The sequence below is a fragment of the Sebastes fasciatus genome, chromosome 16, assembly GCF_043250625.1.
Source record: "Sebastes fasciatus isolate fSebFas1 chromosome 16, fSebFas1.pri, whole genome shotgun sequence".
In the NCBI taxonomy this organism is placed as follows: Eukaryota; Metazoa; Chordata; class Actinopteri; order Perciformes; family Sebastidae; genus Sebastes; species Sebastes fasciatus.
Window position 1 is genome coordinate 1,565,092 of NC_133810.1, and position 22,049 is coordinate 1,587,140.

The 22,049-nt window shown below is 41.5% G+C and overlaps 2 protein-coding genes across 5 annotated transcripts in view; both read left to right on the forward strand.

The window, feature by feature from the left end:
• LOC141753168 (rap1 GTPase-activating protein 2-like) overlaps positions 1 to 22,049 on the forward strand; it is a 467,886-nt gene that overhangs the window by 140,807 nt on the left and 305,030 nt on the right. The gene's annotated exons all lie outside the window — the stretch shown is intronic.
• Positions 13,637 to 14,608, forward strand: LOC141752440 (odorant receptor 131-2-like). Its single transcript, XM_074610411.1, has one exon. The coding sequence runs from the start codon at positions 13,637 to 13,639 to the stop codon at positions 14,606 to 14,608; it is 972 nt and encodes a 323-aa protein (XP_074466512.1).

The following is a 22,049-nucleotide window of genomic DNA, read 5'->3' on the forward strand; positions in this document are numbered from 1 at the left end:
TATGTAGGAAACTTCATTTAAAAAAACTCAGACTAATTGCATGCATTGTTAATATCTTACTCGATTAAAAATCGAAGAATATTTTATTGATATTTGTACATACTTCTTACCAAATGTCATGTTTAAGCGATATGTCCCTTTTCGTCTATACAGTTTAGTTTCACTGTTTGCTTGTCATAATCATAACTATCTGAGGACAGTTCACAGACAAACAGAAATGAGTAAAGTATTGTGACATGCAAGAACAACACATACATGTTATTACAAATTTATTATATGAATAATTAAGACATGTAGTGAATGCAATTAATTTAAAGACTTTCTTCAGATCATCACTTCTTTAATTGGTTCACAAACACAGATTTGTATTATTATCATTGTGATTTTGAATATGTAGTAACATCCTTGAGAATAGTGTACCATGTTCAAAAATCTTTTCTTTTCAAATTTCAAATTCAAATTGCTTTGTACATGTCACATAGAAAACTGGATTGTTTATTGAAAAGCATTCACTTCAAATTGTCACTGGCTCTTGTTGAGGAACACTGAGCATCTCCACCAACAGCACAGATTTTGCATGAGAACGGGTCTGATGGTATGATCCCTGAGTCCATAGATGAGTGTAGTCAAACACCTTGGAAGGATATTCAAGAACACAAAGCATACATTGTAAATCCGCATAAGGGCGGATCTCCTCACAGTTCTGGCTATGGCTATAATGATGGTGGAGAACAAGGAGGCGATGAGAATGAGGCTTAGCTGAATGAGGTGAAATAGAAGCGTTTGAAGAGCCTTTCTAGCTGACACTTTGTCTGTTGAGGCAGACCTGGCTACAAGCGCTACACCAATGTAGGAGCTGACGATTACTACACCCACTGACAGAAAGAGAGTGCTGGCATATGCTTTTTCAAAATCATGAAAGATTGGTGAGAAAAAAATGTTTTCTTTAGAGCACAAGTCATTTGCATGCAGATTTAGGGAGATTTTTGTGAACACATACACCAGCATAAAAACTCGAATGAGGATGTGGATAAAACTGAAGGCCCACACCACAACAATGGCCATTCCTGTGCTTCTCATGGTGAAGATGGTAGCATGTCTCAGTGGATGGCATACAGCCACATATCTCTCAAGTGACATCACAGCCAGGGTGAGAGGGGAGATTGACTGTGTGAAAACTGAGAACAGAACTAGGGCACCACATGCATAATATGGAATTTTTATCAGCAAAGACAGTAAGTAAAGCAGAAGGTTTGATACCAGGTGAGCAGTGTCTGCAAAGAGCAGGTTGAACAGCAGGATATATCGGGATGTCTCACAAAACACCTGCTTACTCTTCAGAGTGAACAACAAAACACAGTTAATGCAGAAGAAAGAGCAGATTGACCCAACGGATAACATGCCAAATAGCATTGTCTCATGGGGAGCTTGATACCGCAAATTCACAGTGATATTGGCCTTAGGCTGCAGCAAAGACAACATTACAGAATGATGTCTGAAAAAAAACATGTAAACTACATAACATACAAAGTACACATCATCATGCCAAAGAAGCTAAAAATTATCCCTCACCACAAAAACCTTTTGAGTGCTGAACCTCAAATTATCCATCAATGTTGAGCAGTCAGGTCAGGAGGTTGGAGGTAACGTTCATTTACACAAGAGCAGAGCAGATCTGGTGCTGTTATTCCTGCATGGACGGTATATATGCTTTGTTCTCAAGCCAACTTCACAGGACGTTCATTACGTAAGCATGATCATCAGTTTAGAAATGAGTGATGTAATCTTTCTACCACTGTCTACTTTTTCCCCCCGCTGCATTCAATGCTTCCATTGCCTGTCTCTATTTTTGGCTTTCAAATAATTTATTATTATCCAGACTTTGATTTTAACATAAATACAGTAAGTACTGTCCTTATGTACAAGGTAAAAGTGAACATGGCTCACTGCTTGACCCTACTGAAGGGGAGTAGTCAAATGCGCAAGCTGCAACTGTAAGTAAAAAAGAAAAATCTCAGTTTTTGGCCCAAATTTTTAAAAATGTTGGGCACCCTGGACATCTAAACCCCAAAAGGCACAACTAAACCACACTGTCAACCATCTTACCAACTTTGAAGTTCCTAAGTTAAATAGTTTTCGAGTTCTGCTCCGGAAACGAAAGTGTGACATGTGAACGGACTAACGGAAGGACACGCGGAGCGCTATATACCCCTGACTACGTTGTCGCGGGGGTATAATAAGATGTTTAAAGTTACTGGCAACGATTATCCAGTAGTTGTTATAGGCCTATTTCATACCACGGTAAAAATGACTGTAAAACTAACTACATTAGTTTTTAGCATACTGTAAAATGAAGTTCATTATTATACTGTTATTTTATATGGATGGGTGTTTCTTTGGACCCGGATGTGAGACTATGCTGGCGTGTATGCTTCTCAATCCGACTCAGTTTATGTTTTTTACTGCTTTTGTTGCTGCAATCTGTGCTTTTCTTCAAGTAGGAATAGGTGCAGACCTTCTACGCCTAATCCTATAATTTTCCAGTCCTGTGTTGTCAGATTGATAGTTGCACTGCTGCGGCTCTGTTTACTCACCCACTCTGATGGCCAAGCAAAATACTTAACCCCAAATTTCTCCCGAAGGCTGTGCCATCAGTGTGTGTGAATGAAAAACTAAGGCTCTATATAAATGCATGTCCATTTACCATAGCTAGCTTGCGATCCACCGTCGTACACAATAAACTGTGAATTCTCCAACTCTGTACACCCTGAGTGGTTTATTTTCTACCTCAATAGGCAAGGCAAGGCAAGGCAGCTTTATTTGTATAGCACATTTCAACAACAGGGCAATTCAAAGTGCTTTACAGAAACATTCAAGAAATAATTAAAACAGTTATAAAAACATTAAAACATTAAAGATTAGAAAATAAAAACAAGCTAAAAATAAAAGCTAGGATAGAAGCTAAAATTGCATAAAACTCAAAAGAGTAAAAGTTATAGTGCAGTGTCAGAATAAAAGGCACCCGCAAACAGGAAAGTTTTAAGCTTTGTTTTAAAAGAAGTGAGAGTTGGAGCGGTCCTGCAGGTTTCTGGGAGCTTGTTCCAGATATTTGGTGCATAAAAACTGAACGCTGCTTCTGCATGTTTAGTTCTGACTCTGGGGACACTAAGCAGACCTGATCCAGATGACCTGAGAGGTCTGGATGGTTCATAACACAGCAGAAGATCAGAAATGTATTTTGGCCCTAAACCATTTAGTGCTTTGTAAACCAGCAGCAGTATTTTGAAATCAATTCTCTGAGAGACAGGCAGCCAGTGTAGAGACTTCAGAACTGGACTGATGTGATCCACTTTCTTGGTCTTAGTGAGGACTCTAGCAGCAGCGTTCTGAATCAGCTGCAGCTGTCTGATCGATTTTTTAGGAAGACCGGTAAAGACGCCGTTACAGTAGTCAAGTCGGCTGAAGATAAATGCATGGACTAGTTTTTCCAAATCCTGCTGAGACATCAGTCCTCTAATTCTTCTTATATTCTTCAGGTGATAGAAGGCTGTCTTTGTAATTGTCTTAATATGGCTGTTAAAGCTCAGGTCTGAGTCCATGACTACACCAAGGTTTCTGGCTTGGTCTGAGCTTTTTAACATCACAGATTGTAGGTGAGCACTAACCTTTAATCTTTCTTTTTTGGCTCCAAAAACTACGACCTCAGTTTTGTCTTTGTTCAGCTGAAGAAAATTCTGGCACATCCAATTATTGACTTGTTCAATGCACTCACTCAGTGCTTGTATTGGACTGTAGTCTCCTGGTGATAGAGTTATATAAATTTGTGTGTCGTCTGCATAGTTATGGTAATTTATTTTGTTGTTCTCAAAAATCTGACCCAGTGGGAGCATGTAGATGTTAAACAAAAGAGGCCCCAAGATGGAGCCTTGGGGAACTCCGCATGTGATTTTGTTCAGCTCAGATTTGCAATTACCTATAGACACAAAGAAGTCCCTGTCTTTTAGGTAGGATTTAAACCAGCTGAGTGCTATGCCAGAAATACCCACCCAGTTTTCCAGTCGGTCTAGTAATATATTATGGTCAACCGTGTCGAATGCAGCACTGAGATCCAGTAAAACTAAAACCGTAGTTCTACCACTGTCTGTGTTCAATCGGATGTCATTGAAGACCTTAACAAGAGCAGTCTCAGTGCTGTGGTTTCGTCGAAAACCTGACTGGAAGACATCAAAAGAGTTGTTTAGTGCCAGAAAGCTATTTAATTTTTGAAAAACTGTTTTTTCAATTATTTTAGACAAGAATGGAAGATTTGATATCGGTCTGTAATTATTTACTACTGATGAGTCCAGATTGTTCTACCAGGACTATCCTCATGGTCTCTCCTCGACTCATCATCCTGCTCTGGCTTCACTGCTGTACCACTGCTGTAGTCCGAGGCTGGGTGCCTCTTCTCCGGCTCGCGGTTTTCTAGGCGCTTCTCTGTTGCTACAATGCTGTTCATAAAATACTCCACACTGGAGCTCCTGAACCTCAACCATCACATCATCATAGACTGCCTCAATGTCATAACATCAGACCCCTGCGTGGGTTGCAGTGTGTTTACTCGGACCATGCTATTCCATCTGTACTGTCGGACAGCTGCTCTGTCGCACAGCAACAATATCATCACAACAAACCAGACGTGTGTGTTGGCAATCTGAGGCCACTTGTCTATGTTGACCGTGTCGTTCCACCCACATCTGCCTCAGCGAGAATAAAGTCGTAATGTTACGAAAATAAAGTCATAATATTACGAGAAAAAAAGTCGTAATATTACGAGAATAAAGTCATAACTTTACGAGAAAAGAAGTTGTAATATTACGTGAATGAAGTAATAATATTACGAGAATAAACTCAGAATATTACGAGAAAAAAGTCCGAACTTTACGATAAAAAAGAAAATAACTTTTATAACGACTTTTCTTTCTCGTAAACCTTTGACTTTATTCTCGAAATCTCAGATTTTATTTTTTTTCCTCAATGTGGCCCTAATACTCCGTCGTACTGTCATACCATAGACCTACAACAATGATAAATAAAAATGAAAATGTAAACAAAAAAACAGTTATTCATTTCCACAATTTTTTTTAAAAATCCACAGGGAGCCACTGGAGAGGAGCTAAAGAGACGCATGTGCTGACCCTCGCACTAAACCGAGCCACACCCCCGGGCTTTGTGTATATACAGAAGCCTTGTTTGGGTCGTGGTGGTGGGCTGGCTGTAATACATCGAGCTGACATCCTGGTCAAGGAACTCCCAATACGCAATGTCACCTCATTTGAGTGTGGGGCATTCCCTCCAGCTGGCTCCCCACAGCTCCAGGTGGTCCTCATTTACTGCTCCACAAAAGTGTCCACTACCTTCATGTCTGAGCTATCTGAGCTCCTCACATCTGTCTGCTCCATGTCTCCATCTACACTCCTGCTTGGTGACTTCAACATCCACATGGACTCCAGCAGCTGCACATTCGCTACCAAATTCCTGTCACTGCTGGACTGTTTTAACATCACACAGCATGTTCATGGTCCCACCCATGCCAAAGGTCACACACTGGATCTGGTGTGTTCGACTGGCACATCTCCCTCCCATCTGCAGCGTCTGGACATCATTGTATCCGATCATCATGCCATCTACTTAACCTTTCCTGTCCCCCTGCCCAGGCGGGGCACTAAACATACCATCACGTTCAGGAACATTAGGTTAGTTAGTGCCCCAGCCCTGATTAACATGACAGTCACTCATATGACCTCAGATCCCTTCGACACTATGGTGGATGGCCTGGTCTCGCCCCTCTCAAAACCCAGACTTTCTCATTCTCCAGTCCTGCCCCCTGGTTCACCACCAAACTCTGTACCATGAAGGCCACTGGTCGCCAGCTGGAGAGGCTCTATGAAAGATCCGGCCTAATCGTTCACCTCAAGGCCTTCAAAGATCATGTGCAGACCTACAAAGAAGCTCTTTGTTGTGTTCTGGCTGTGCCAGCTTGTTGTTGTGAACTGTTGTGGTTTTGGATGTGGTTTATTTGTATGTATTTCTGGTGTTTCCTGTTTTATTTTGGTGATTCACTCCTCCTGTGTCTTGTCTGGGTTTACTTCCTTCCTTTGTCTGTTTTCCCGCCTTTTGGTTGATTGTCTGCCCCGCCCTGATTTGTTTCACCTGTGTGTAATCTTGTCTGTTATTTAAGCCTGTGTGTTTCCCCTCTGTCCTTGTTGGTTCGTACTTGTCTTCCCAGTCCCTTGTCCTCCGTGTTCCTAGTGTTCCTAGTGTTCCTAGTGTTCCTCCTGCCCGTGACTCTCGCACCCTCTGGTTTGTAGTTTTGTTTTTGTTCTCAGTTTGGTTTTGGTGTGTTTTCATTTGTACTTTGTTCCCCTCCTCGTTTTGTGATTTCTGGATTTTGTCAGCTGAATTAAAGCTCGCTTTTGTTTAAAGAACTTCCGTTCCTGCTGGTTACTCTGCGTTTGGGTCATATAGAAAACTCACCACACGACACTCTTTCCCGGACAAAAACCCAATACTACTCATTGGCACCCAACAACATCACCCTGAAAGCTGTTCTCCACCATCAACTGGTTCCTCCGCCCCCTCAATATCCCCCACCCCACAGGTCCACCCAACCTCTGCTCCAAGTTCCTGGACTTCTTCCGGGCCAGAGTGGACTCCATCCACCAGCAGCTTCTGACGCCTGGCCAGCCACAGGGTGATGCTATCTCCGCTGCATGCCCGCCTCAGTGCTGCCTTTCCTCCTTCTCCCCTGTGGATGCTCTTTATGTTGCTAAACTGGTCAACAAAGCCAAGGCCTCCGCCTGCTCTCTGGATCAGGCATGCATTCCTACCCTGTGCCCCATCACGGTGGACATTACTAACTCCTCCCTCAAAATGGCCGCAGTCACTTCTATTCTCAAAAAGCCAGGTCTGGACCCAGGTGACCTCTCAACACTCCATTTAATTTGACTTCAGAGCAAATAAGTCTACTGCAACAACCAATTGTTTCCTTATTGAAAATATCAAAGCTAAAGTTGATAAGGGGGGAACGGACTTTGCGGTATTTCTCGACTTAAGAAAAGATTTTGACATTGACACAACCTTGAGTTATTAATCACAACATTCTTCTTGCATTTTTTTTCTTCTGCTGCTTTATGCTTTATGCTACCTCAAAAACAGAAATCAGTGTGTAAGGATCAAGGATACGGTGTAACCCATTCCCAGTTGTAATGTCCCAGGGCTCTATCCTAGTCAAGGGTCAAAGTTCAAGGTTCTTTATTTGTCAGAAGTCAGTTCCAGCAAAGCAGTCATTGGCAATGGTGTATATGTATATATTTGTATACTGTATATATAACAGTGGAAATCGCACAAGTCTTATGGCCTGCTGACTGAAACTGTCCCTGAGCCTGGATGTGCGGGACCGGATGCTGCGGTACCGTCTCCCAGACGGCAGCAGGCAGAACAGTTTGTGGCGGGGGTGGTTGGGTTCTGTAATAATCCTGTTGGCCTTTTTCCTACACCGCTGGGTGTAGATGTCCTCCATGGATGGCAGAGGTGATGCAGCCGGTCAGGATACTCTCGATGGTGCACCTGTAGAAGTTGCAGAGTATCCTGAAAGACTACCGCCCAGTAGAACTCACTTCCACCATCTGCTCCTCTTCAATTGATAAATCTCATTCGGTCACTACCCAAAGCTCATGTCCATAGGTGAGTGTCGGAAAATAGACATACTGGTAAATCGAGAGCTTTGCCTTCCGGCTCAGCTCCCTTCACCACAATGGTCCGGTACAACGCCTGCATCACTATGGATGTTGCACCAAACCACCTGTCCATCTTACATTCCATTTAACCCTCACTGGTGAAAACGACCCTGAGTTACTTGAGTGTTAGTGTTTGACACCTTAATTTGTTTTTTTTGGGGAGATGCTTTATGAGTTATTATTAGAAAACATTAAAAAGAATTGTGTCAGGGCATGTTTGCTTGATTGACAGGTATGTCAGCCTTCCATTTCAGTTCCTTCCCTTTGCCAAAATTTGGATTTGACATCTGATGGCCATGTGTGGTTTCCCAGTCTTAAAAAATGTATATTATATACATGTAGATTGTCTATTAGATTTTTACATTAGGTTTTAAAGTATTCTGCTTTAACAACTAATGCCCAAAACAAAAAAAGAAAACAGCAGTGGATGCAAGTCAGTAAAAGTTAGACTTCTCCTAGCTTTTCCAAATAATGAGTTGTGTTGTTGTTATGAAAATAATGTTTTTAGTTTGGTGAAATTCTCTGAGGTATCACAGAGAGAAATCCCCACAACTGACCCAATCCCCTGATAACTAATTTAGACACATTAAATATTCAAACCCTCACTAACATCATCATGTCTTCATTAAATATTAATCTAACTAATGCCTCCTGTGTGTGTTTATCAGTAATGTTAATGGAGATGGTATGGCAAAGTTGAACAAGTCAAGAGTACGTGTATGGAGCTAACTTTTATCTTCAATGTCTGTCCTAAAATGTTAACTTGAACCTTAAATGTCTGAACTCATACTCAGGTATGAAGTTGCATGTAGTTGTAAATAAATTTAAATATTGCTTCACATTTCAAGCTGCCCTTGACAAGACTTTTATGTAAAAACTCTTCTCCGAGCCTAAAGTGGGGCTGGAACAGATACCAAAATCTCTGTTGAATTTGTTGTTTATCCAGTTTAAAATAGTAGTATAAATAATTACATAATTATTAGATAAATACAGTTTTAAACAGAAGTAATTAACCTAGTGTACTTTATTATATTCAAATAAATTAAGTCATTGTAAATGTGTCCTTGTATCCCTTTATTATAGAAAAACACATTATTTCATCAATTTTCATTGTGCCCTAAAGTTAATGCACTCCTAAAATGTTCAACTTGGGAGCACATTTGCACATACTGTAAGTTTAGTGGCTCACTTTATTTTGTTTCTTCAATGAACTCTAAATTTGCACCACAGATCTTGGGTTTCTATATTAAGATAAGATTGATGAGACCTTTTTGAGTCTTTTTATACTTAATTTTCACACTTATTCGGTTCAAAATGAACATTGATAAATGCACACTTTTATGAAAAATTTGAAAATAAAAATAAAGCTGCAAGCAGCGATGAACGGGCCCTCGCCCCCTTGCGCACGTCGGGGAACCCGCTGTCGTGCATTCCCATGAAAGTCGCACACTGCGCGCAACAGTTAGAGGGAATTTTCTGCATGGAGCGCATGGCGCTGTAAGTGACCTGTTGAGAACATGTGGGGCATCCTTTAAAGGCACTTCTATGAGGGTGGGTGGCAATATACAACCATTTCTTGTTGCCAGTAGGTGGCGTTATCACCATAACTCAATAATGGCACGTATATGTCTTCAGGCCAAGACTCTTATAAAACATGTAAAGTTTGGGGCTGATTGGACAATGTATAGTCAATATACAACAACTTCCTGTTTCCTGTAGGTGGCGCTATGACTATCACTCATGATGGCACGTATATGTCTTCCGGCCTGGACTATTATCCAGCTTGTGAAATTTAGGGCAGATCGGACTATGTAAAGTCAAGTTACAACAGCCTCCTGTGTCATGTCGAAACATCAAAATTCGCCGAAACCACAAAAGCTTCGTAATTTAGCATCATGAAGGTGTTGAGATTCTGCTGCCCGACTTTGAAATGTATCTCTTGAATCCTCTAGGAGGAGTTTCGCAAAGTTCCATACCTGTAAAGTGATAAAATAGCGTCTACTCACATGACGTATGACATCATTGTTTGAGCGATCAAAAATTCTTTCATAATTTAGCGTCACATTAGTTTGAGGGTTATACTACCCAAATTTGACGCGAATCCGATAAACTCTCTAGGAGGAGTTCGTAAAAGTATGCATAAAATACATGAAAAACACACAAAATCACCCAATCACTACAGAACTTTGAATTTCGCACCAGTTCTGATGCGTATTTCACTTTTCGTGAGTTTTCGTGCATCCTAAGTGCCTCAAAAATGCGATCTCGCAGCAGAAAAATAATAATCCTTAGAAAAACAATTACTATTACTACTACGATTACTACCTAAACATTGACCCCTGCCCTATTAACTGCAATGTGCTCACAGAAAACATCCACAGCTAACAACTGGGTGTTGAAATGACCCCTGAAATTTCTTGTACTGCAGATCCTCTAATGGCCAACGGACACTGGCTCAGAGAAAACTGTACTTTAATCAATCGAAAAATCCTTTTAATAATATCTTGAAATGCAAAATAAACATATTTCTCCCTCCAAAAAGGAAGGTGTCAATAGTTCATTTTACTTCTGCCAACAACTTTTTTAAAGTTTAGAGTCATTAGAGTCAGTTTGTTGTATTTTGGGACGTTTCCTTAATTGTCTTCTTGAGTAAGTAATCTTGAGTGTAACTATTGTTGTGGCAATGCTGTTTTTCAGTCACAGAGAGAAATCCCTCCCATCTGACTTAGTCTCCTGGTAACTCATTTGTACACATTAAATATTCAAACCCTTACTCATTAATGTTTTCAGTAAATATTGACATAATTAATGATTCCTGCGGGAGTTTATCAGGAATCTTCATGCAGAGGTTTTTGACGTGTACCTCTGTGGAGACAAAGTATGGCAAAGTTTAAGAAGTTAGAATAAGTAAAGTCCAAAGTAAATAGAAAAAAACTTGTTGGTTCAAAACTGTGCTTACCCATTTCAAGCTGCGCTTTACAAGATTTAAAAAAAATGACATGTCTTCTCAGTCTGAAGTTGGTCTGCAACAAAGAGGAACATCTCTGCTTGTTCATTCTCTCTGTTTTACAACATGGTGCACAGTTAGGTACACTTAACACATCAATATAAAGAATATGTAATTAGTTGTAAATGGGGTACTTCATAGCATCTTATGCTAGCTAACATTAGATAGCTCCTTCATAGCTACATAGCTCCTTGCTAAACAGAGCAATGAGAATGAGAAGTGGCACCTCTATGTCTGAGGCCATGGTGCTCTGGAATATGGTGGATTGTGCCACTCGGTTTGGGAGTTGGAGTTCAACTATCTTAGTAAAATGGAGCATGACATTGAGAGGCGGTATAATGCAGGCGTTGTACCGGACCATCAGGGTGAAGAAGAAGTCGAGTCAGAATGGCAAAGCTCAGGATTTAGTTTTAGTTTTAAGTTCCAACTCTTACTTATGGTCATGATCTGTGGTAGTGACTGACATGAGTTTTATCCTCACTTGTAGAACAAAGTGGCGTCTTCTGGGGACGCAACACTGGGGTTCAGGAGCCAGGACTTTGGAGAAGGAATGGTGATGATACCCACCCCTCTCCAGGGTGTTTGTTTCACAGTACCAGCTGTGTTCTAGTTTTGACCCCACAAGATCAGCTTGAGCTAGCCAGCCTATATTATACTTTGCGAGTACACAAGGGTCCACTAGGGTCCGTATGACGTACATTTCATCATCAGTGGGTGTAGGCGTGGGTTCTGTGTGGACGTCCGCCTTCCGGCAATTTGTTGTGGCCGTATGGACCTGTCCCTTCCCCTTGACTTATATTCCCGATTACTATGGTTTTCAGCATAATACTACAGAGCATACTTAGTGCAGCAAACAGTTGTTGCCAATGTTGTGGGATTTGCTAAAAGCCACAACAACCAACAGATGTTTTTGCTGGTGAGTTTTGCTCTGACTAGGTCCCTAAAGAGCTATCACTCTATGCTCAGTAATGTGAGCTTGACAGACTTGTTGGAGGCTTGAAAGTTACCTTTCAGCAAAGGAAACAGCTCGAACATGTGTTTTTACAATACAAAACTGTGTGGACTTGCCTGAGCCGTTAAAGCTGTGATGTGCTTGGTCGTAGTGGGAGTAAATAGCACATTTACATACCCAATCATTAATGTAACAGGCATTCAGGCAAATACTACTGCTTTCATTAAGGGTGTAACGGTACACAAAAGTCATGGTTCAGTTTATACCCCAGTTTAGGAGTCACAGTTTGGTGCGAGCTCGGCACATTGGAAAAAATACATTAGGATATTTTTATTAATTTATTTCGAACAGACAGTTGTGCAAGTGCAACACTTCTATTCTATTGTATTACACTATACGAACACTGAAAAAACACATTCCCAAAAGGCAACAGGTCACAAAAGGCAAACTTAAAAGCATCTCTCATGCAATGGAACTCAACATACAAATAAAACTTTAGTTAGTCCCACCATAGCTATATTTAAACTTCCAAAGCACCCAAACATATATGTATTCTGTTCCGCCCCATTCTGCTCCCACTTCCACCGAGTACACATGAACCGTACTCCGGTCCACCTTTTCAAGTGGACTTGAGTACGGATCGACGAATTTCCCGATTACTGAATGGAGCGTTCATACTTATCACATGAACTGGACTTTGGGATCCAGCTTTTCTCCTGAAAGTGACGAGGCGCTCCTCTGAGCCGCTCAGCTTTTAATTAATTATTAATATTTCTTTTAACCGTTTTAACCGATAGCGTTCATCGGTTAAAATGCTTAATGTCTGTTGACGGTTAAACGGTTAATTATTAACATCCCTAGGGTCAAGTGTACTCGGACCCGTGAACCTGGGTCCCTGATGTGAAAGCACCCTTTCGGAATTGGCAGTGGAAATCTTTCTGTAAAGTGATATTAAAAATGACAGCCATGCTTAATACAAGCAAAAACAACAAATGAAAATAATACTACATCAGTATTCCACTAAGTTCGAGATAGATACTCTCCTATTGTCATGTCCACTATGGACATACATCACATGACCCGGGGCAGGGGTCAGCAACCTGCAGCTCTGGAGCCACATGTGTGCGTCTCTTTAGCTCCTCTCCAGTGGCTCCCTGTGAATTTATAAAAATGGAAACGAATAACTGTTTTTTGTTTACATTTTCCTTTTTATTTATCATTGTTGTAGGTCTATGGTACGACGGTACGACGGAGTATTAGGGTATTATGACTTTATTCTTGTAATATTACGACTTTTTTCTCGTAAACTTATGACTTTATTCTGTAAATCTCAGATGTTTTTTCCCTCAATGTGGCCCTAATACTCCGTAGTACATTTGCTCTTTGGCCCTCACTGCATTAGATTTATATACTATATACTTAGACTATAAACTGTGTTACCTTCATCACAATGATCACATGTTGTTGTTTTCTTGCCTAAATTGGCTCTTTTGATAGTAAAGGTTGCTGACCCCTGGACTAGGGTATTGGAAAATAATGGAAGAGAAATTACCTATTCCTAAACTGTTAACCATGCGGACATGTGATGGTGTCACGTGAACTTGGTGTGACGACAGAGCTCATATACAGTATGTGAGGGTAGGCAAACGTTGCAGACCAGCTCTGCTCACAAGGAAACAAGCACAGGCTGCTGCTGCTAACTGTCTAGAGAGGGAAAATGTATGTGGATTATTTCTCATGTGAACTCAACGGGCATGTCTGCTGACTTTGGAGCTTCGTTGTTGTGGCAATACAAACTGGAAGAAATTAATTTTGTGTTCAATAGGTTAATGTCTTAAATACAAACTGGAAGAAATTCATTTTGTGTTCAATAGGTTAATGTCTTAATTGCTTCTCAAAATGTTGTACGCAAATCAATCTCTGACCAACATCACTGCTGGAAAGCAGTATCAGGGGTTACTGGAAAGAGTGTTATTTTCCACTGTGACTACAGTACCATGCTGTGTGTTTCTCTTCATTAATGGAATCATGTTATTCACCTTGAGGAGTAAATTAGTGTTTCGTGAGACCTCCCGTTACATTCTTCTGTTTAACCTCCTTTTTGCAGATACTGTGCTGCTGGCACTGAGTCAGTTACTGTATCTAATATCTGCATCTAGAATAACACTAACATATCCTGTATGTGGTGTTCTCACCATGCTTGCTGATCTCACGAATGAAATCTCCCCTCTCACACTGGTGCTGATGTCTCTGGAGAGATATGTGGCTGTGTGCTACCCACTGAGGCACGCTACCATCATCACCATCAGAAACACAGCAGTGGGTATCATTGTGGTTTGGGCCTTCAGTTCACTAAATATCCTCACACGAGTTATTTTACTGTTAGATTTTCCATTTGAGGACATGGAGAGCCTGCAGATGAATGACTTTTGCTCCGACATAGCCATGTTTCTTGGGCCAATGTCTGATCATTATGACAAAGCGTACACCTGTTTTCTGTTTGTATCAGCTGGTGTGGCAATCACTTCCTCCTATATAGGTGTGATGATAGCAGCCAGGTCAGCCTCCACAGACAAAGCTTCAGCCCAGAAGGCTCGTAACACTCTGTTGCTGCATATGGTGCAGCTGGGCCTCAGTCTCTCTTCAACCATTTACAACCCCATCCTCATAGCTCTTTCGAGAATTGTTACGAGGATAGTATTTGTGCGCACCCAGAATGCTTTTTATGTGCTTATTTTCATCTTCCCCAGATGTCTGAGTTCTCTCATTTATGGCATAAGAGATCAGAACATCAGACCTGTCCTCGTGTACCATCTATGTTGTCGACTGAAACTCTCAGTCGCCCCGGCCAAGGCCAAGGTCTCACCTTAGACTTCATGAAATGAGTTGAGCTTTGTATTTTCTTGTAAATGTAGTGTACATATACGTACAGTGCTTGAAGTGGATAAGTGCCGGTACTCCCGTTATTCACATATTGATGTGTGTATCGGCTGGTTTCAGCAATCTCTGTCGACTTCATTCATTATTTCTTTAAGCATGTTAAACTGTGTCAGTCATAATTAGTTGTAATTTTATTGCTATATTATTATACTTGGGCTATGCATCTTCTATAGTAGGCCAATAATACTCCAATAATATTCACACTGGAACATTGTAGGGTTAAGGTGTAGTGTTTATACATAGTGTTAATACTTAAAGTGCTTTCCTGTGTTATTTGTAGTATCACTATAATATATTATAGTATGTTTACAGGCTGGAATCAACAGCAGACAAGCGGGTATACATACAGAGCTGAGGTGTTTGAGCTGTTCATCAGGTTTTATGAGTAGTGACCCAGTCAGAATGCTCCTATATATTATACAGACACACATTCTGAATTTATACAGTGAATAAAAGATACTAGGAGATATTGGGTTTGGAGGTTGTCCCCTAAGAAAATTTGAAGGTTTTTGAATTAAAGCTACGCGTTTTATATAATTTTGGACCATTATTATTACTAGTTAAATGATTATTATTTATCACAGCCTTCATCTGAACATTTAATTCTTCTGAAAATGTATTGCCCTGTAAAATCATATTCTATAAATCAGAAGAGCAGATGCAGAAAACTTTTAAATAATGTTTCATTAATTATATTTGTTCCCAAAAAATAAGTTACGACGAACATTTGTTTTATTTTACAAAAAGGACGTGAACATTGTATTGATAAATTACAGCACCTCGTTCTCACCCCCCTCCACCGTGCCGTGTGTCGGCTCGTCCAGGTGCTCGCACTGATAATCTACCATAAACGATATAAATGATATATTATATGTGATATAAATGATCTGATTCTGATAAGATGATAAAACATGCATCCCATGAACGCCTTTGACTTCCCTCCCCTCTCTCCCCGCTGTTCTCCTGGAGTTTTAATTCCTCCGATTCCACATTTCTAAATCCATCCACCATATTTATTAGAAATAGTCGAGTGTCACTGCTGTTTGTGATCATTGGTTTTAAATTACGTACTTATTCCACATAAGTGTCAGTTGTGTCTTAACAGAGAGAGAGAGAGGAGCAGACAGACTACGCACAGAGACACACAGAGAGACACAGAGAGACAGATAAAATAACATAACACAGATTCAGTAAAGAAATAAAACAATAACAAAAGAGCCAGGGGTATATCACATATATCACATTATATTATAAAAGACAGATGTTAAGTATATTGATAGCATTTTTGTTAGTCAAATTAGAGAGCAGTTTCACGTGTTGCTCAACAAAATATGGCTTTTTATCGTTAAATTTATATTTATGAATAAAAGATTTTTGCCAACATATCAAAGCTATTATAAGAAAATATGTCTTCTTTTTTTCCAAACAAAACCAAATACCACATTTTCCCATAATAATGTAAAAAATTAAAGATATGATCAGTGACAAATCCGTTTTTGTCATTGATCATATCCTTAAAGACTTTAAAGAGTTTCTTGGTGTGAGAACAAAACTGATTCTGAATATTCATCACAGAAAGAGCAGTTTGTATATGTCTTTTTTAAATTTCTGCATGTTGTGATTGGTAGGGTAATATTTATGAATAATGTCTAAGGACACTTCTTTAACCTTATTCACGATTAGATATTTATGAGGAAACATCCAGACTTTCTTTCAATAGCCTATATATAATTTACAAACTGATTCTAATGTCCACCCTTTGGGCCCACCACCCGCAGGGATAGGCATCGGGGTCGGGTGCAGTGTGAGCCGGGCGGCAGTTAAAGGCGGGGATCTAGGCGTGCTGATCCTTGGCATTGCAGACTGGCTCTGGGTACGTGAAATGTCACCTCTCTGGCGGGGAAGGAACCGGAGCTGGTGTGGGAGGTGGAGCGATACCAGCTAGATATAGTTGGGCTTACCTCCATGCATAGCTCTGGTTCTGGAACCACACTCCTGGAGAGGGGCTGGACTTTCGCCTTTTTCGGAGTTGCCCAGGGTGAGAGGCGCCGGGCGGGTGTGGGGATGCTCACAAGCCCCCGGCTGAGCACCGCTGTGAAGGAGTTCTCCCCAGAGAACCAGAGGGGTGGGGGGTGGGGCGGTGTAATTGGAAGGAACGGCCTTCCTGATCTGAACCCAAGTGGTGCTTTGTTGTTGGACTTCTGTGCTAGTCATGGATTGGCCATGACGAACACCATGTTCGAGCATAGGTTCCTCCGGAAGAGCTTCTCGTGCATCCCGGTGGAGGCTGGGGACATGGAATCCGAGTGGGCCATGCTCAGAGCCTCCATTGTGGAAGAGGCTGCTAGGAGTTGTGGTCAGAAGGTCATCGGCGCCTGTCGGGGCGGCAACCTAAGAACCCGCCGGTGGACACCAGCAGTGAAGGGGGCCGTCAAGCCGAAGAAGGCCCGGGGTCCCCGGAAACAGCTGATGGATACCGGTTGACCAGAAGGGCTGCAGCTGCGGCGGCCGTCAAAGCAAAAACCCAGGTGTGGGAGGAATTCCGGGGAGACCATCGAGAAGGACTTTGGGTTGACCTCAAAGAAGTTCTGGCAAAGTTCCGGGGTCGTTGTTACGAGCTATTCGGTCCTTGTATAACCAAAGTGAGAGCTGTGTCCGTATACTCGGCACAAAGTTAAACATGTTTCCAGGGGGTGTTGGCCTCCGCCAGGGTTGTCTCTTGTCTTAGTTTTCTTCGTGGGGTGGCTGGGCTCAGCCTTAGAGATAGAGATAACGTTATCATTCACTTCGACCAATGGTGCAACTTCATTACTCATTACTCCGTGATGAGGACCCGTCCTTTATGTAGATATAACACGATTCTTAGTTTCAGGTGATTATACAGTATGAAAACGGTGGTCGGGCTCCACATACATTTCAGATCTTTTAGCTGAAGACCGCTGGGAGCTGACGATCAAATGTTGGAAGTGTCTCAAGGTTGAGGCTAAAGATAAAGGCGGATTAAGCTTGTACTGTTTTAGTTCAGCTTATTGATGCCATATTTGAAAAAGCTTTTAAAAACCCACCTTTTCAGTCTTTATGTTTGGTAATTCGCTAAAATTCTTGTTGTATTGTATTGGTGTGAAGCACCTTGTAACTCTGGTTTATAAAGTTTACTTACTTGTGTACTACGTTTAAACTGTGTAAAACACGATCACATGGACAGGGGTATTGGGGAATAATAGGGCAGAGATTACATTACCTATTACTACTCTGTTAACCATGCTGACATGTGATGGGGTCACGTGAACATGGTTTAGGGCAGGGCAAAGCTGATATACACAGTTTGAGGGCAGGTAACACCTGCAGACCAGTTCTGCTTGCATGGAAACAAGCACAGACCTGGATGATGTGACTCAACGGGCATCTGTGCTTAAAGGATGTTGGATTTTCATTGTTCTCACAATACAAACAGGAAAAGATTTATTTATTACAATTTGTTTATTGTTTGATGGTTTTACTGTTTTTAATTCATTTTTGTTCTTGTAAAGCACTTTGTGAATTGTGTTCTATGAAAGGTCCTATACTAAATACACTTGTTATTAATATTATTACAATGACATCAACAGGATAAATTTCTCATGTCTTAAATGCTTCTCTGAAATGTCACACGCAACTCAATCTCAGACCAACATCACTGTTGGGCGGGGGTTAGTGGAAAGAGTGTTATTTTCCACTCTGACTACAGTACCATGCTGTGTGTGTATCTTCATTAATGGGGTCATGTTATTCACCTTGAGGAGTAAATTAGTGTTTCGTGAGACCTCCCGTTACATTCTTCTGTTTAACCTCCTTTTTGCAGATACTGTGCTGCTGGCACTGAGTCAGTTACTGTACCTCCTGTCTGCTTGTAGAGTAAAACTGACATATCCTGTATGTGGCGTTCTCGTCATGTTGGCCGATCTCACAGTAGTAATCTCCCCTCTCACACTGGTGGTGATGTCTCTGGAGAGATATGTGGCTGTGTGCTACCCACTGAGGCACGCTACCATCATCACCATGAGAAACACAGCAGTGGCTATCACTGTGGTTTGGTCCTTCAGTTCACTACATGTCCTCACACAAGTTATTTTACTGTTAGATTTTCCATCTGACAACCTGGAGAGCCTGCAGATGGAAAAGTATTGTGCCAAAGTAAACATACTTTTTGGCCCAATTTCTGGTCTTTATGATAAAGCCTACACTTATTCTCTGTTTGTATCAGCTGGTTTAGCAGTCATTTCTTCCTATATAGGTGTGATGATAGCAGCCAGGTCAGCCTCCACAAACAAAGCTTCAGCCCAGAAGGCTCGTAATACTCTGCTGCTGCATCTGGTGCAGCTGGGCCTCAGTCTCTTGTCAACTATACACCAATCTTTCCTTGTAGCCATGTCAAACATTGTTACGAGGATAGTGTTTGTGCGCATCCACATTGTTTTTCATGTGCTTATTTTCATCTTCCCCAGATGTCTGAGTTCTCTCATTTATGGCATAAGAGATCAGAACATCAGACCTGTCCTCGTGTACCATCTATGTTGTCGACTGAAACTCTCAGTCGCCCCGGCCAAGGCCAAGGTCTCACCCTAGACTTCATGAAATGAGTTGAGCTTTGTATTTTCTTGTAAATGTAGTGTGTATATATATATATCATCATATGTCTCACCTTAGCATACATGGAATGAACTCTATATGTTTGATGTTTGTTAAACTCATGCTGTCATCTGACTGGCCTTCATAACTCAGCATATGCAGCATTCACAAGAAACAAATTCAAAACTAATTTTGCTAATGAATACTTAGCATAACGATGTTCAACTGTAGTTTTGTCAGTATTTCTTAAAATCCACCTAAAGAGGTATGTCAAAATTATCATTCTGACAACCAACGAAAGCTGCTCAAGTTGTTATCATTTCACTGTTTTAAATTGTATCCTAAAACGTATGGTGTATTTGCATCTTTCATCATTCCAGGGCAAATTCCTCCAGAGCTGTCAATCCATTAAAATATTTAATCGTACATTTTCTATCCGTTCAAGATGTACCTTAAAGGGAGATTTGTCAAGTATTTAATACTCTTATCAAAGCAAATATGCTGCCTTATGTAAATGTATGTATATATTTAGTATTTGAAATCAATTAACAACAGAAAACAATTATAGATATTGTCCATAAACCCTCACAGGTACTGCATTTAGCATAAAAAATATGCTCAAATCAATGACAAATCCGTTTTTGTTTTGCCAGAGTTTCTTGGTTTGAGAACAAAACTGATTGTAAATATTGATCACAGAAAGAGCAGTTTGTGTATATCTTTTTTTTTAATTTCTGCATGTTGTGATTGGCAGGGTCATTTTATTTATTTAGTTTATTAACATCCCCATTAGCTACAGCATTGCAGCAGCTATTATTCCTGGGGTTCACAAACACACTGAAAATGTGACAGTGTGAGAATAAACAGGACGAGACAAAATCACACACACACACAGAATAATATAACATAACATTACAGAATAAAACAGCACAAGACTGAAACACAGACTCAGACAAGACAAGCTCCTAACAATCAGAAAAGAAAGTATAGGTCTGCTTGGGAACTTCAACGGTCACATGGGCAAAGATGGAGAAACCTGGAGTGGGGTGATTGGGAGGAATGGCCTGCCTGATCTTTGTTGTTGAACTTCTGTGGTAGTCATGGATTGGCCATAACGAACACCATGTTCAAGCATAGGGTGGTTCTTAAGTGTACTTGGTGTTTGACCATTTTGAAGAACTCCTGAACCCGACCAACACGTCCTCCGTAGAGGACGTAGACACCGAGATTGAAGACTCGGGGGAAGGCTTGTCCATATCCTTGGAAGAGGTCGCTGAGGTAGTCAAAAAGCTCCTCAGCGGTAAGGCACCAGGGGTAGATGAGATTCGCCCTGAGATGCTTAAGGTTGAGGACATTGTTGAACTGTCTTGGTTGACTTGCCTCTTCAGTGTCGTGTAGAGTTCGGGGTCAGTACCTGTGGAATGACAGACCGGGGTGGTGGTTCCCATTTTTAAAAAGGCGGTTGGAGGGTGTGCTCAGATTATCTGGGTATCACACTGCTCATCCTCCCCGAGAAAGTTCATTCTAGGATGCTGGAAAGGAGGCTCCAACCGATTGTCGAACCTCAGGTCCAGGAGGAGTAATGTGGATTCCGTCCTGGCCGGGGAACAGTGGACCAGCTCTTTACCCTTGCGGGGGTCATGGGAGTTTGCTCATCCAGTCTACATGTGTTTTGTAGACTTGGAGAAGGCCTACGACCGTGTCGTTTTATTTATTTATTTATTGATACCCTCACTGTAAGGTTTATCAATGCAACAATGATGGTTAATGTATAAATGCACTCTTATTCAATGGAATTAAACACGGTTACTTTAAGGGTCACAGGTCTTATCCAGCCCGTGTATTGATTTTAAATTAAACTACTGTCTTCATTTTCAGCTTCACTATCATCATACTTTATCATATACAGCAGGAAGTTCCATTATTTCTTATTTATATTTATGGTTTGGGACATCTGAATCCGTGTATGAGTCCGACCCTCTGGAGGTCGCGTCATCACTCATTGATCAGCTGTTAGGACACGGATCAGGCTCCAGTGTTTCTCCACGGTAAGGGTCGGTTGGCCACTCAGTCTGCCCGGAAGATTCAACTCGACGGGTGAATGACGCCCGGTGTGGAAGGATCACCGTTGCAACTCTCCTGGCGCATTTCCTCCGTGCGCTGCGCGGACCCATGTGCGGACCCATGCGCGGACCTCGCCGCTTTCCGGATCCTGTTTCAACCGCATTTTCACAATAACAGTGGGGGGGTGGGGGTATGAAATGATAAGTTGAAAGGTGTTTTAATGATACCAATACATTTATTTATCATGAAAATACATTTAACTTGTACTGTCAGTGATATAACTCAGTAAGTAAAGTGTTGTTCTTGATCCCATTTAAGGGTCAACCATAAACCTTTGCATGGGTCCCCCCCCTGGCCTTGGGCCCGGGGACAGCTGTACCCTTTGCCCCCGCCTAACGGCGGGCCTGTCTGTTGGCTTCATCAAACCGTGACCTTCAGCACGCACTGGGGCGGTTTGCAGCCGAGTGTGAAGCAGTCGGGATGAGAATCAGTACCTCCAAGTCTGAGGGAGTTCAAGTATCTCGGGGTCTTGTTCACGAGTGAGGGTAAAATGGAGCGGGTCAGGCGGTTCGGTGCAGCGTCTGCAGTTATGCGGGCGCTGTACCGGACCGTTGTGGTGAAGAGGGAGTTGAGCTATAAGGCAAAGCTCTCGATTTCCCGGTCCATCTACGTTCCAACCTTCACTTATGTTCATGAGCTT